At 49.8% G+C, this 13,569-nt stretch overlaps 5 protein-coding genes and 1 pseudogene across 6 annotated transcripts, besides 1 other annotated feature; 5 read left to right on the top strand and 1 right to left on the bottom strand.

Annotated features, from left to right (window-relative positions):
* Nucleotides 1-249: 249 nt before the first annotated feature.
* NCS57_00521000 (uncharacterized protein) lies at nt 250-968 on the top strand (the record flags this gene model as incomplete). Its single annotated transcript, XM_053055143.1, has 3 exons — nt 250-357; nt 430-562; nt 616-968. 3 exons carry the CDS (start codon nt 250-252, stop codon nt 966-968), a joined length of 594 nt encoding a protein of 197 aa, XP_052914098.1.
* Nucleotides 969-1,679: 711 nt separating this feature from the next.
* On the top strand, nt 1,680-3,998 carry NCS57_00521100 (annotated as a pseudogene). Its single transcript has 6 exons — nt 1,680-2,309; nt 2,368-2,432; nt 2,509-3,127; nt 3,178-3,477; nt 3,539-3,649; nt 3,699-3,998.
* Nucleotides 1,680-3,998: a sequence feature.
* Nucleotides 3,999-4,681: 683 nt separating this feature from the next.
* On the top strand, nt 4,682-5,659 carry NCS57_00521200 (Abhydrolase-3 domain-containing protein; the record flags this gene model as incomplete). The annotated part of the gene is made up of 1 exon (XM_053055144.1): nt 4,682-5,659. One exon carries the CDS (start codon nt 4,682-4,684, stop codon nt 5,657-5,659), a length of 978 nt encoding a protein of 325 aa, XP_052914099.1.
* Nucleotides 5,660-6,176: 517 nt separating this feature from the next.
* Nucleotides 6,177-8,191, bottom strand: NCS57_00521300 (uncharacterized protein; the record flags this gene model as incomplete). Its single annotated transcript, XM_053055145.1, has 8 exons — nt 6,177-6,683; nt 6,732-6,790; nt 6,847-6,905; nt 6,957-7,137; nt 7,187-7,593; nt 7,647-7,756; nt 7,811-7,933; nt 7,985-8,191. 8 exons carry the CDS (start codon nt 8,189-8,191, stop codon nt 6,177-6,179), a joined length of 1,653 nt encoding a protein of 550 aa, XP_052914100.1.
* A 2,091-nt stretch (nt 8,192-10,282) lies between these two features.
* Nucleotides 10,283-12,258, top strand: NCS57_00521400 (Zn(2)-C6 fungal-type domain-containing protein; the record flags this gene model as incomplete). Its single annotated transcript, XM_053055146.1, has 6 exons — nt 10,283-10,334; nt 10,433-10,906; nt 10,956-11,263; nt 11,317-11,450; nt 11,501-12,137; nt 12,211-12,258. 6 exons carry the CDS (start codon nt 10,283-10,285, stop codon nt 12,256-12,258), a joined length of 1,653 nt encoding a protein of 550 aa, XP_052914101.1.
* A 369-nt stretch (nt 12,259-12,627) lies between these two features.
* On the top strand, nt 12,628-13,359 carry NCS57_00521500 (Mac domain-containing protein; the record flags this gene model as incomplete). Its single annotated transcript, XM_053055147.1, has 1 exon — nt 12,628-13,359. One exon carries the CDS (start codon nt 12,628-12,630, stop codon nt 13,357-13,359), a length of 732 nt encoding a protein of 243 aa, XP_052914102.1.
* Between the last annotated feature and the right edge of the window lie 210 nt (nt 13,360-13,569).

Below are 13,569 nucleotides of genomic sequence, written 5' to 3' on the forward strand. Positions count from 1 at the left end.
AGCAATAAGCGAGCTTCCGGATCAAGACAAGCCTCACGAGTTGTCGCGCGATTTGAGTGGCACAGGATATTTATAAAATGAGACGCTAGACGGTTTAGGCAATGGCCGAATTGCTGCGAAGTCGCGTTATAATACGCGTGGCTGAGACCCTCTAAAGCCTCATTTTCAACCACCATCATTCACTTGGTCATCCCTTCTTTCATCAATCACTCGCTGTTGTCGCTCGCTTTCGACTGACCACCAACTATCATGGCACGATTTTTCAGCTGGCTGATGCTTTTCAGCCTCTTGGGTGTCGGTCTTGCTTCGCCCCAAAAGTTCAACCAGGAGGAGCAGAATCGGAACGCAGACTGTGATGTGAGTAGCCCTTGGTGACGTGTCAACCCCCTCGATTATACTTGAACACGTACTAAACTAATTCTTCCTCAGAACGGCTGCTTCTTTGGTAGCTTCCCGGGCGGTTCGTGTACGAACGACGCAGCATGCATGTGCACGCAGCAAAAGTATCGCGAGAGATACTTTTGTTGCATGGCTGAGAAGTGTGCACCTTCAGTGTTGCCTGGTACGCATTTTACCTTGCCGTTCATAATTAGATTACTACTAAGCAAGTCGTAGACTCTATCCAAAGGCAAACGCTGGAGTGCGAAGCCAGAAACATGGAGTTCACCTTTGACGTGGAAAAAGTCTGCGGCATTAAGCTGAGCACCTCGTCTTCTGCCCCCTCTTCCACTCCAACCTCTACGGTCTCGTCTACAGTCACCAGTAGTTCCGATGAGTCTTCGACTACATCTACCTTGGTTTCAACAGCACCAACGCCCGAGACAACTACCGATGCGTCTTCTGCTAGCACCTCTGAGACTACTTCTGCGGGAAGTGCTGCGCCAACTACTAATAGCGGCATGCAAACTAAAGCTATGATGAATGGTATTGCCATAATTGCTGCCTTGTCAGGAATGATGTTCTGGTAATAGGATGTCATCATCTCATTCCATGTCTAATATGTAATAAGACATTGAACTAATATTAACGTTATTCAAACCATCCTCTGTGCAACTATCTTAGATATCCTATTTCTTCTTATAAAAATGCCGCTACACGATTAATAGTCTATTTAAGGTTGAAGTTATATCGGGGTCTAGGCTTTCACTGATAAGAGACAACGTCAAGCCCTAGGTATGGAGTAACCTGGCATGGCTGATTGTCTGAATTGGGAGAAAGAATGCCGCTCAAGTCCATTCCAGCGGGCCACCTTTTTAAAGAAGCCTTAAGAGGACCTTCATTTAATGATAACCTCGGTATATCAATACAATCCATATGAGGCCTAATATGGACCTGCTTGGCGTGTGCATGTCTCAGTTATGGCTTCATACAGCAAATTACAAACATCACCAATCAGCTGCCTTACCAACGCCACCATGCCCAACATCCCCCTCACAAACATTGGGCAGCAATAAGAAATATTGTCAAAACATCACCAAATCACCCAGTGTCTTCAACAACTTATCAATTGCGTTTTTCGCCCTATCTCACTCAAGTGACTTTCACATATAGAGAGTTAAATCCCCTTCTTTTCATCTACAGTTCTTGCCCACAAATTGCCAGCGCTTGAAAGAAACCCTCCATGAAAGAAGCCCCTCAACATGGCGCAGAGAAATTAAGACGATTGCCTACGGGCAGACGGCACCGAAGAAAATGAGCGCCAACCCAACACGACTGGAGACAAGGACGAAAACTTCACGGCCAAACAGGACATTCATCATTCCCGGGATGAGGATTTTGTCACAGAAGCAGCCACCATGCAGTCCGGCAATGCCGAAGATCAGATATTGCCTCCTGGGATAGCAGGGGTACTCCTTAGCAAGATCGGAGATAAGATGCTTTTTGCACTGGGTGCAGACACAAACGACGTTCCAAGGATAACTCTTATCAACGGAGGACCTTACATCACGCCTGTTATGGTCAATGGCAGGCAGAGGGTGGATCTGCATTGGTTCCACAACCTGAACGGAGAACCCCTAAGCACGCAAATAACCGAGGCTATTCGCCACGCCTGGCCTCAAAACCGGAACGTCAGAGGCATTACGCAGATTACATTAGAAAGCGACGGTACCATGCCGGTTAGCGAAGTCTCTTGGGTATCTCTTGGCAAGGACTTTCACCAGCGTTATAACCGGCTCCACCAGCAATCGGGGAACTCACTCCGCCGACTAGAGCATCAAGAAGAGATAGATACTCTCCAATTTTCTGCATACGAAAATCTATGGGATAAATGGTGTTTGGATGCAGCAGAAAGCCAACAGGCTGTAGAAGTAAAGCCTAAGATGGGTTCCAATCTTTACCGTTATACGGGCTAACTTTTTATGCCAGGACCGATCGTCGACAGAGGATGTCGAAACTTCGCCATTACCAAGAAAGTTTAGAGGGCAAGTCATGTAAGGAGCCACAACGCGACCTTTTACTATGTCCATTTACGTATTACATATGGTTGGTAGCTGACCCTTTCGTTAGTTATTGTAAGCTGCACAACTACAACGGAAAACAAGCCTTGTTCCCTCTCGATCTGGTGGCTATTGCGCTAAGCTACGACGAACCATTTCTTTTGCCACCTGAAAGGCAGGACCTGAGATTCACTCACCACATATTTCGAGTAACCCCACTATTGTCGTTCCTTTATCAAGATTTCCAAGGTGGATGGGGTTGCGAACTACCTAGCTGCATTCACTGGCAAATCCGTTACTTTCGTCCGTCCAGTGAAAGCCATGACTGGGAGGGAGAGAGGTCCGTTTGTCTCTTAGGGGACAGGCAAAGAGCGGTTATCGGACGTGTCCCGGCTCTCAAGCATTTGGAAGAAAAGCGAGTCCGGGTAAGTCTTCGAGTATTTGACCTATGTCACGGCATGTTCAACGTAACCATCTTGGCCGATGAGGACATGTCGCCAAGAAAAGAAGACTGGAACAAAAACCGGGAATCGGAAAATGAGGCCGCTTGGGCTCGTCATGGACTCATACCTTGCGGGAAAGGAACTCCTATCACGCATTACTTGTTTGAGGTGGCAAGAATTTGTGAAAGGTCTACTGAGGCTTGGCAAGACGCTCTCGACTGCATAGACGAGCTTGTTCATGTCAACGTGAGTAATGACGACGCGAAATAGCACAACTTACTGACATCTGTAACTAGTTGAGAGACTTTGAAGACAAGAAACGCGTGGAAGAGCTCATGTTTGACAAGTCTTTCACTCGCTCGAAGGACTACTTCATTGCTCTCCAGCTTCTCAGGATTATGGACGAGTGGGTAGATGAGATCATGCCTAGCATCGAGAGCTTGCGACATAGCTCGGCGATAAAGCATCCTATCTTCTGTGTGGACGAAGCAGAACAGAATTTCACTGCTGCCATCAAAAACATGAAGGAACGCGTTGATAAGTTTCAGAACCGAATTCGAAGGAAATCCGAAGAAATCAACAGTCTGCGCGACGGCGTATGTTGCCTACTTTCCTACTATACATGGACGGCCAAGGTACTAATTGTTCTACTCATAGTTGTTCAACGCCACATCACTTCGCGAGGCTACCAAAGCTATGGCCCTGAATCAGGCCATCTATGTTTTTACCGTTGTTACCGTTCTCTTCACTCCAGTCAGCTTCCTAGCGGTATGTAACCCTTGGAGGGGATCGTCCAAAGATAAAGCTAACAAGAAAGACATTCTGGGCATTGCCATTCTTGAACAACCCAGCAGAAGAAGGCAGTGATAAAGTACCAGAGCCTGCATCTTTCCGCAGCAGTTTTGTTACTCTGCCTCTCCTCACGTATACTCTCGTGATTGGAATTGCGTGGTACATGCGACCAGACCAGAGTCGTTACAAATTGCCAGGTTGGCTGACAGGGATACTGGATACCACACGAGAAGCATCGAGGTCGGCCTGGAATAGTTTCCCGCGTGAAATAAAGAGAACGCGAAGAAAGGCTCAGGGAGGATCGGATGCCGGAGATTCCGCTTAGTCTTTACTCTATTCTATCCTAGTTACTATGGCAAAGCTCTCGCCTGATGAAATGAATTTGACTTGTGTTCTGTTACTATGCAATGGAACCGATGCATAGAATCACAACAAAACATGGCGTACCTGAATTGCCCTCTTAGAGGAGTTGTTTGCCAAGGGGGGTTTTGTTTTTGCCAGCTTGGCCTGGTAGTCGTTATTGAACAAGGTGGCTGTACCAGTTGACAATGCCCGCACTCGTCATTGATAGTGGCGGAGTTCCCTGTATCTCGGTACATGATAAGTTGATATTCTGGATCCGGATCTAGTCCGAGACAGAAAGCAGGACAGATCGATAGCCCACACTTACTATCGTTGGAGTTGAATGCCGATTGGTCCTCAACTCCTCGATGGATCAATGCTGCGAGCATTACTCGATTAGGCAACGCTACCAACACCTCAAGACCACCTCCACACTTCTCCAAGAGAAACTGGGGGCAAACGAAGCTTTAGAGGCTGACTATTGGCATATTATCGAAAAATGGACATACTCCAAATCTTGTTGGTCACCTGTACACAGCTAGTCATTTTCTGGAAACCCTCCAAACATTGATAACCCGACTACAGGCATTTCCTACATCTACCCAACTTCATTTGTCCACCACCTTGTTTTAACCGTCACTAAATACTTGGCACTCAGCAATAATCATGACGTCCAATGGCACGTCAGCCCTCCGATTGCCCCCTTGGGATCCCGAGATCACCGCCGTTGAGGATAATCAGCATCGGCCGATACCCGCAAGCTTGGATGAACTACTCGAGCTTCGCAGGGAAGAACCACCTCGAGACGATGCCATCTACAACGATCCAGGGATTGACATTGAAGAAATAACTGTGCCTGGCGGAGATGGCCTAATTCATGCTATTGTCTTGACAAGCAAGTCTCGGTCAACATCGTCGAAGCTTCGGCCCGGCATCCTGTTCATCCACGGCGGAGGAAGGGTCATGGGAAATGTCTACGTTGGTCTCGCTGCCGTGAGCGACTTTGTCAAAGAACTTGACGCTGTGGTGGTCAGCCCCGAGTACCGTCTGGCTCCAGACTTTCACGGCAGCGCTGCGGTTCAAGACAGCTACGCGTCTCTAGTCTGGATGTCTGAGAACTTGAGCAATCTGAATATCGACCCGGCTCGTTTCATCATTGCTGGTGTCTCGGCTGGAGCAGGCATCGCTGCAGGGACTTTACTGTACTCCCGGGATAACAATGGCCCCAAAGTCTGCGCACAGCTACTTGTATGCCCAATGCTTGACGACAGATTCATCAGCCTGTCAAGTCGTCAGTTTGAAAACGGCCGAGGCTTCTACACAGCTTGGGGCCGGTATGCCTGGAAACTGGTGCTCGGTGATGATGCCGAGAATGGAACTGTCAGTCAGTACGTGGCACCCGGACGTGCTGAAGACTTGTCAGACCTGCCGCAAGCCTATATCGATGCAGGTTCTGGTGAGCCCTTCCGAGATGAGGACATTGCCTATGCTACCAAGCTCTGGGAATGCGGTGTTCAGGCAGACTTGCATATTTGGGGAGGGGGGTGCCATGGGTTTGACTTGTTTTATCCTACCGAGATAGGGGCCGAAGCTATTAAGACGAGAAATGCTTGGCTACGGAGAGTGTTGAGAGAGAAGAAGTAATCGCAGTTAGGCCAGTGTCTTGGCCCTCTTCTAGCCCTAGAATAGAACTAGCATAAGGGCGACAGATTTCTCCGAGTAATGCACATGTCGCCGAGCAACCTTCGTCCCGCCTACTGCCCACATTCACCATATGATAGATGACGCAGCTCTGATCTCAACCTTTATAGTAAGTCAATAAGCAAAACGAGCTCACCGGAGTTCGGCCTTTACAGGCAGAACACTTTCATCTTATTTACAGGATGAATCTAATAGAAGCACAAGTTTATCTAGGTTCTCTCACTAGACATCAAATCATCTGGGTGAGTTTCCCCATAACCTTGCGAATTAAGATGGTCAAAAGTTCCCGAACAAGACAAACGGCTATATGGGACAATATGGGTTGCATTCCAAAACCTTCAAGCCAATGCATAGTAGAATACAAAACCCTGCCTATCTGCGGTCACTTTTCATACACCACTTTACAAGCAGTCTTCTAGCACCAACTATTCCTCCTAGTCAAAAGGTCCTACTGTACTCCCTAAACCTGGTGGTTCTCTCCCTTGAGCATTTGAAGATTGGCCTCCTTGATCATTTCCCAGTCGATATGAGGTCCCTCAAACTTCTTCCTGCCCTCGAAAAACCAGAGACCGATAATAATGGAAAATAGGCCAACGGTAACAACGCTGATGTAGTTCATGGTCTCGGTCGTGACGGGCAAAGTAGGCGGCATGCACACAAAGACTCCCAAAACCACGATCCAAAGGATAGAGAATGTGTTGCAGACGTATCCGAGGACACCCAGGTTCAGATATCGTGGGGGCAAATGCTCTTTGCGACCTTGAGTAAGCAGAATTCCCTGAGGGACAGCATATGTAATGTTCAAGAACAGAACAGCCGATGTAATAATCGAGTTGAAGGCGCTGGTCGAAGCGAGATAGAGCAGGCCGTAGATCAGAGTGAAGATGAAAGCCATGATGGTTGTTCGGACGGGGAACTCGAGTTTTCGGTCAACCTTGGAAAAGTAGTGGGAGTAAGGGATGCCGTTCTGGATAGGTTAGCCTCTGTGAACTCATGACAGCGTAAAAGAACCTACATCACGAGCCAAGGCCCAAGCAATACGGCCACAGGTAACCCACTGAGAGGGGAGAGAAACTAGTAACTGCATGAGCATGGGGGTGTCGTTAGGCTCGACAGGGTAGAATGCGTACAGATGTAGACAACGAGAAGGAGTGCTTCAAGGCCAATGGTAACGTTGCGGTTTCCGGTGCTGGTGCAAAGTTAGCGCATCGATACTGAGGCATTGCACATATAGCCTTACGCTTGGTAAATGATCTCCATGCTAGGAAGTGGCGAGTGTCGGACAGCATCCAAGTCCGTCATGAAGAACATTAAGGCAATAAAGAGAGGCAGGCTAGTGAGCAGGCCGATAAACATAGTCATGATGATGACCTGTGGCACTCTTCTTCCAGGGTGCGACATCTCCTCGCTAATGTGGATGGCTGCTCTGCGTTAGACGACCTCGCTGTCGGAAAGAAGGGGCAATCTTACCTCCGTCAGTGGCACCAAAAGCATACATGCAGTTTGTAATGCCCAAGACCCAGGCTGTGCCCGAGTTCCAGCCGCTCACTCCCAAGCCAGACTGGACGAGGAATGAGGCATCGTTTGTGTGCTTGTGCATCCCCGTGGGGACGAAAAGGAACAACAACATTCCAAAAATGGAGCAAAAGAGAGTGAACTGAACCATGATCGCTATGCGTTTCGAGGCAACAAACACCGGTACAACTAACGGCACGTCAGGATCTGTTCTGGGAGTTGGGGGCAGTCGGAGAGTACCTGTGATGAATGCCACGGCAACGTAGAACAGGTAGATTTGCCAGCTGGTAGCCACAAACTCGGGGTGAACAAAGCTGATCATTCCACCGAGCACAGCAGCAGCAAGCGAGATTCCAGAGCAACTACACAACATGTCAGACAGCAAGATCCAGGAACGACTGCAGGTGGTTCTTACGTCACAACCCACCAAGCAAGGGTAGACATCCATCCAATAGTGAAGGCGGTGAATCGCTTGGTCTTCTCGGGGCTGAGAATATAGCAAAAGTGGTACTGGCCACCGGTGGACTGGGGTAAGTGCCGTTAGCCAGCTGTTTCAGTGTCAAGAGTCGGTTATCTCACCGGAAACGCGGAGGCGATCTCGCTCAGACCAAGGGTGATTAGGAACTGCACAACCCAGGCGACAACGAGTGCCAGAATGCAGACCTGGGGACCCCCATAGATGAGGCTCTGGCCAAAGTTGCTCTAGTGAGACGGTTAGCGATGGTGGCGGAGAGTGGCGAGGAGCACACGAACAATGTATCCGGCCCAGGAGTTGGTGATGGAGAAGCCGAGACCAAGAGCAGAGAACCAGTTGAACTGGCGCTTCAAGTCAGGTCTATGACCGTTTGCTCTCAGGATAGCATCATCGAGGTCGTCCCCGATGATGGTGCCTTTGGCAACGCTTTCGCGATCACCTTCAATAGGTTTGCTTTCCATGGCGGGTTTCTCAGTAGCAGACATTGAGAATAGTAGTAGATGACAGAGTGCTAGAACAAGAGTATCTGAAAGGGTGCTCTTCAAAGAGGACGTGAGGTCTGGGATGTCCAAACCGATCGTCGCAGACGAGGCTCTTTAAATGAATCAAGCCAGCCAGCCAAGGATCCCGGGGTGTGTGACTCTTGATAGCGTCTTAGTTCCTCTAGGCCGGTCGGCGCCTCAACACCATCTCCAAGATAACGTTCTACAAGAGCATCGCCGGCGATAGACAGGGAGGGAGAGGTCGTGATTGGTGCCGAGCCAGCCGTGAGGGGGCGCCGGCAGGAAGGTGTGAGCAGGGAAGAGAAACCTTGCATTTGCCCCGGATTTTGGATTTGCAAGGGCTTTTCAACGCCGCCCCCGCACTTCTGAGCCTGATGATAGGGGACGAAGGTGTGTGATAAGGGTATGGTCTAAGAGGTGCTAGTTTAAACTCTAGGAAAAGGCTATACTAATATAATATAAAAATATTAAGATTATATATATAAGCCTATTATATAAAGTTTTATAAGTAATATATATAATATATAAGAGTTAAAAAATATTTAAATATTTAAGATAAATATATAAGTAATATTTAAATATTTAAAATAAATATATAAATAATATTTATAAATTTTTATTAATTTTTTATAAAAATATTTTTTATAATTTTAATTACATTAAAGTAAATATATATATATAAGTATTATTAAAATATTTTTTTATAATTCTTAATTAGCTTATAATATTTTATTTACTTATATAGCTAATTTTATGGACTCTTTTAATAAGCACTTAGTTATAAGCACCCTTTCTTATCTTCCACCCCTTATCGCGCAGACCCACGATCGCAAGCGCGCCTCGTGCACGTTTTCCCTATTCCCATTTCGATCTTAGCGGCGCAGGTTGGGAGTATTTCCTAAAACGGTAAAAGTCAACCTCGCCTCGTTCAGAGACACTCCGAGCTCCCGTTCCCATGGCTTGTCCCGGGAGGGGCAATTGTACATTATTAGCCTCAGGCTGAGATGCTCCTCGGCTATGTTATCGATCTCTATATGACGACGCTTGGCCTCGACGGAGTTGAGCGCGGTTGAGGATAGTATTGAACCCAAGAGAGAGGCTCACCGTGCTGATCGCATCTCCAATTCTGTTCCCCTCACGAAGCTCTCCACTGTGGTTGTGGGACAAGATTGTAATCTTGATGGGCAGCAAGTATGTAGCCAGAAAGCTGAGCTGATGAAGTCCTCATTCTCAGACACCTTTATCAAGCCTCTTGCCACTCGCGCGACAAGGTCTCTCTGATGCATGCCATCACGATTTTGACTCTTAAATTGCAGGTTGAGTGTGCTGGCAGCTCTCCCTGCTTATGTCCTCTCAAGGAAAGAGGCTTGATATCAAGAAGGGGAACGCAATACTCCCCAGCCTATTGTGAGATATGGTCATGAACCCTGTAGACAGGTAGTTGAAGCTCACTTCCGCATCGACTGGTGGAGACGATAAGAAGCGCTGCTCAGTCATTTACTGGGCTCTGGAACCGGAGCCGGCGGACGAGCACAAGCTTGATGACAATCTTACACCAGGTTCAAGTTCGATGTTCAGGGTAAGGCGAGCCGATAGAAAAGCAGAATTGTTTCAGCCAGGGTACAGGGTGGCTGATGAAGATGGCCCAAGTAGGAAATTCAGCTATCTTGCAGGCCATGCTGCGCAACCCCCAAGACCGTCACCCAGCCAGCCCAACAACCATCACCAACTCGCAATCTGAAGTTCTCTGAACAAGGACAAGGCTTCAAGAAGACCGTTACAAATCCAAGAATCGCATCACCACCTCAGCAAAATATTGCGTATCAGCTTGACAGCCCCCGCAGGCGATTACCACACCCTCTTGATAGCATTAGCTCGTTCCGCTAGATCAGCATCAACATTTTCCCCGCACGTTTTGGCCTCTCCACAAAAAGTCTCGTTAATCGGCCGCACTCTGCGTGAGCAAACCACATTTCCTCCCATCAACTTCCCTGTCTGAGCTTGATCATTCCTCTGCTGCTGCTCCTACACTGCCATAGTAAACCTCGGCAACTCGCTGCTTTTTGGGCAACAATGGCAACTGACCTCACTTCGACGGTCAAGCGCCCAACGGCTCGGCGCAAGGGTGAGTGGCGCAATCAACTTCTGACCTCACTCACAGACGGATCATGGCCGTGATGCTGCAAGGTCATACTGAGTGCCCCCAATCTAACTCTCATCTAGACCCTGCCTGTGGCACATGCCGCAAAAAGTGTCGCAAATGCGACCGCAAGCGCCCCATCTGCGATAGATGTCGCACCAAGGGCCTGCACTGCGAGGGATACCCTCCGCGCTTCCAGTTCTGCGAGATGATGACTGTCCCCTTGGCCCGCCGGGGCTCATCGAGCACCAGACGAGATAGCGTCGCTCTATCCTCCACTCCCTCGTTCCCCATCTCGGGCGAGTCCCCCTCTGGCTCGTCGTCGGCGGCCGTGCAAGAGGCCGTCACCACGGCGTCGGTGACGGACTCGGCTTCTCCGCAGGCGTCTCTCTCTCCAGACCATGGACTTCCCGACTCTACCATCCTCAGCCTGCCGTCTCCGGCGTCTGTGTCACATTCTCCGTTTACGCCGGTTCACATCGACTCCACTTCGCCCCTCATCGGGACCCCCGACCTCAGCCAGGACATCATCTCGAACCGTCCTCTCATTGACTACTGTAAGGGACTCACAGGTGCTCATTGGGCGGCAGCTGACTGCTCTCTCAGTCGACCAGATACTCAGTGAGTATCTCACCATCCACATCCAGGGCACCGACAATCCTTTTAGGATACATGTCCTGCCTCTGGCGTACCAGCACCAGGGCGTCCTTCACGCCCTGTTGGGTCTGACAACGTGCCACATGCACATCTCGGGCAAGAACAGCAGCCAGCACTTTGTTGCCATCTCGCTGCAGTACAGAGTATCGGCGCTGCACTCGCTCGGGGCATTGCTTCTCCAGGAAGAAGTATCAACCCTCAGCGTCGCCGAGGAGGAGTATGTGCTATGCATGGCCCTACTGCTGGTCCTGCATGACGTATGTTGCACTCCCCTATGCTACATACCAAGCTAACGCATCTGTTTCCCCAGGTCTGCGAGACTGGCGTCTCTTCCCATGGAGCTCACTTAACCGGCGTGTCTTTCCTGTGCAAGAGATTGGCCTGTCCAACCGACTTCTCCACACGATCCAAAGCTAGCATGTTCTTCATATCAGCCTTGGCATGGTGAGCAAGCAGCCAAAGACCAGATTACCCCAGACTAACCCAGGATCCAGGCTCGACATGCTGCGGGGCTTCAGCGGTGCCGAGAAGCTCTCCTACTCAGAGGACGTACGTCGCTGCGTGCGCGATCACGGAAGTCTCAGCCTCCACACCCTCGTCGGCTGCCCCCCGGTCATCTTCCACCGGATCGGCCAGGTACTAGAGGCGGGCAAGGCGTTCCGCGCGGGGGACCTGCCGATAGATCAGTTCCAGGCGCTGCTGGACGAGGCCGAAAAGTTCTTTCGCGGTTGGGACCCTGATCAGGCAGTCTACCCCACGGGACACCAGGAATGGAAGCATCTCGCAGAGGCGTACAGACACTCCTGTCTGCTTCGAGTGCTGCGATTTCCGGATCCGTTTGCCATGTCGTGTGAGGACAGTCGGATCAAGGCATCTGTGGCGGCTATCTTTGACGTCTGCGCAGCCATGCCTCGAGATACCGTCTTTTACAAACGGCTACTGTTCCCTCTGTTTCTAGCTGGAGCTGATACGTCTTCTCCGCATCAGATGCACTACGCCAGCTGGTGCGTAGGCGAGATCAAGCACGCGACAGGCTTCCAGCATCCAGCCATGACCGAGATGCTCACCAAGGTCTGGGAAGAGAGGAGGACAAACCCCCACGGCTGGTCCAACGTTCCATGGATGGAATTCGTAAGTTGTCCCACCCCTGTCAAGCCCCGCCGCCATGTCATGGCCTCCACCAAAGCTGACAACTCCTTCACAGACATGCTCAGAGCTTCTACGCGACCAACACGCTTATCTCTTCTTCTAAAGAAGATATAGATCCAATCTCCATCTCCCGGGCTCATATCGGAGCGCGTATCTGCCAAGCAGTGGTATCTCTACCACATTTGTTAACAGAACCCGTCATGTTGAAAGATTTCCTCTTTAGTGGGCCTAGCTAGTCATTGATAATGGGTGGCGCGACAGGGAGTTGGGAGTATTTCCTCATTGAGATTAGTTTCCTGCAGGATCGCTTTGGTCGGTGTGGGAACTCCAAAGAAGGTGTGACTTATTACATGTCCCAACTGCAAGGGTCTTGCCATCCACTGTCCACGAGAGCATCGTCAAAGCCTTCACTCTCTTCTTCTTTTTCCCCTCGTTCCACCTTGAGATTGTTCATTATCATACCGAAGAAACAATGGCTGCCACCGAAAAGTGTCCGATAGAGCTTGAGAAGTCCTCCAAGTTGGCCAATGTGCCACACTGCGAGCAATACGAGAGGATGATCTCGGGCATGCTGTCAGTCAACCCCTCCTCGACCCCTCTTCTCAAGGAGCAGTCATACTCACATCAAAACAGCTACGACTCCTTCGTCCCCGAGCTCGTCAAGGGACGTCTCGACGGCCGCAAGTTCATGCACGAATACAACAATTGGTTCCCCACGAGCGACGACGAATACACGCATGAAGCCGTGGCCAAGAAGCGAGCCGAGATGCTGCGCGGGCGACTCGGCCATGTCGCCGACGACGAAGTCTTTATCGAGCCCCCCTTCCGTGTCGACTACGGCCCAAACGTCTCGGTAGGCAAGAGATTCTATGCCAACTTCGGCCTCACGATCCTAGATTCTGCCATCGTGACGATTGGTGATCGCGTGATGGTTGGCCCTAACGTCATGATTTCGACTGCGACGCACGAGATCGAAGTTGCGAGCCGAAGGGATAACATCGAGTACGCCAAGGCCATAAACATCGGCAACGACTGTTGGATTGGAGGCGGCGTTATAATTCTTCCTGGTGTTACTATCGGCGACGGATGTACGATAGGCGCGGGATCCGTTGTTACGAGAGATGTTCCAGCTTGGAGTGTGGCTCTTGGAAGTCCTGCGAGGGTGGTTAAGAAGGTTCCGGAGTTGCCCATGCCTGAGGAGTGAGCATGGACGAGAAATAGACGAATAGACGTGATAAAGAACGATACGGCCGTTTGCGAATACAATACTCTATACTTGACATCACTTTCTATTGCTGCATCTTAAGGGAGAACATTTTCAGAGTAAGCCTTTCGGCATTCGATTAGTCCAGCTTCAACTGCCAATGTTCAAGGATCTTTGTTGCCTCAGAGTCAACCGTTCCGGTTGCCACAA

This window comes from Fusarium keratoplasticum, chromosome 4 (genome assembly GCF_025433545.1).
Source record: "Fusarium keratoplasticum isolate Fu6.1 chromosome 4, whole genome shotgun sequence".
In the NCBI taxonomy this organism is placed as follows: Eukaryota; Fungi; Ascomycota; class Sordariomycetes; order Hypocreales; family Nectriaceae; genus Fusarium; species Fusarium keratoplasticum.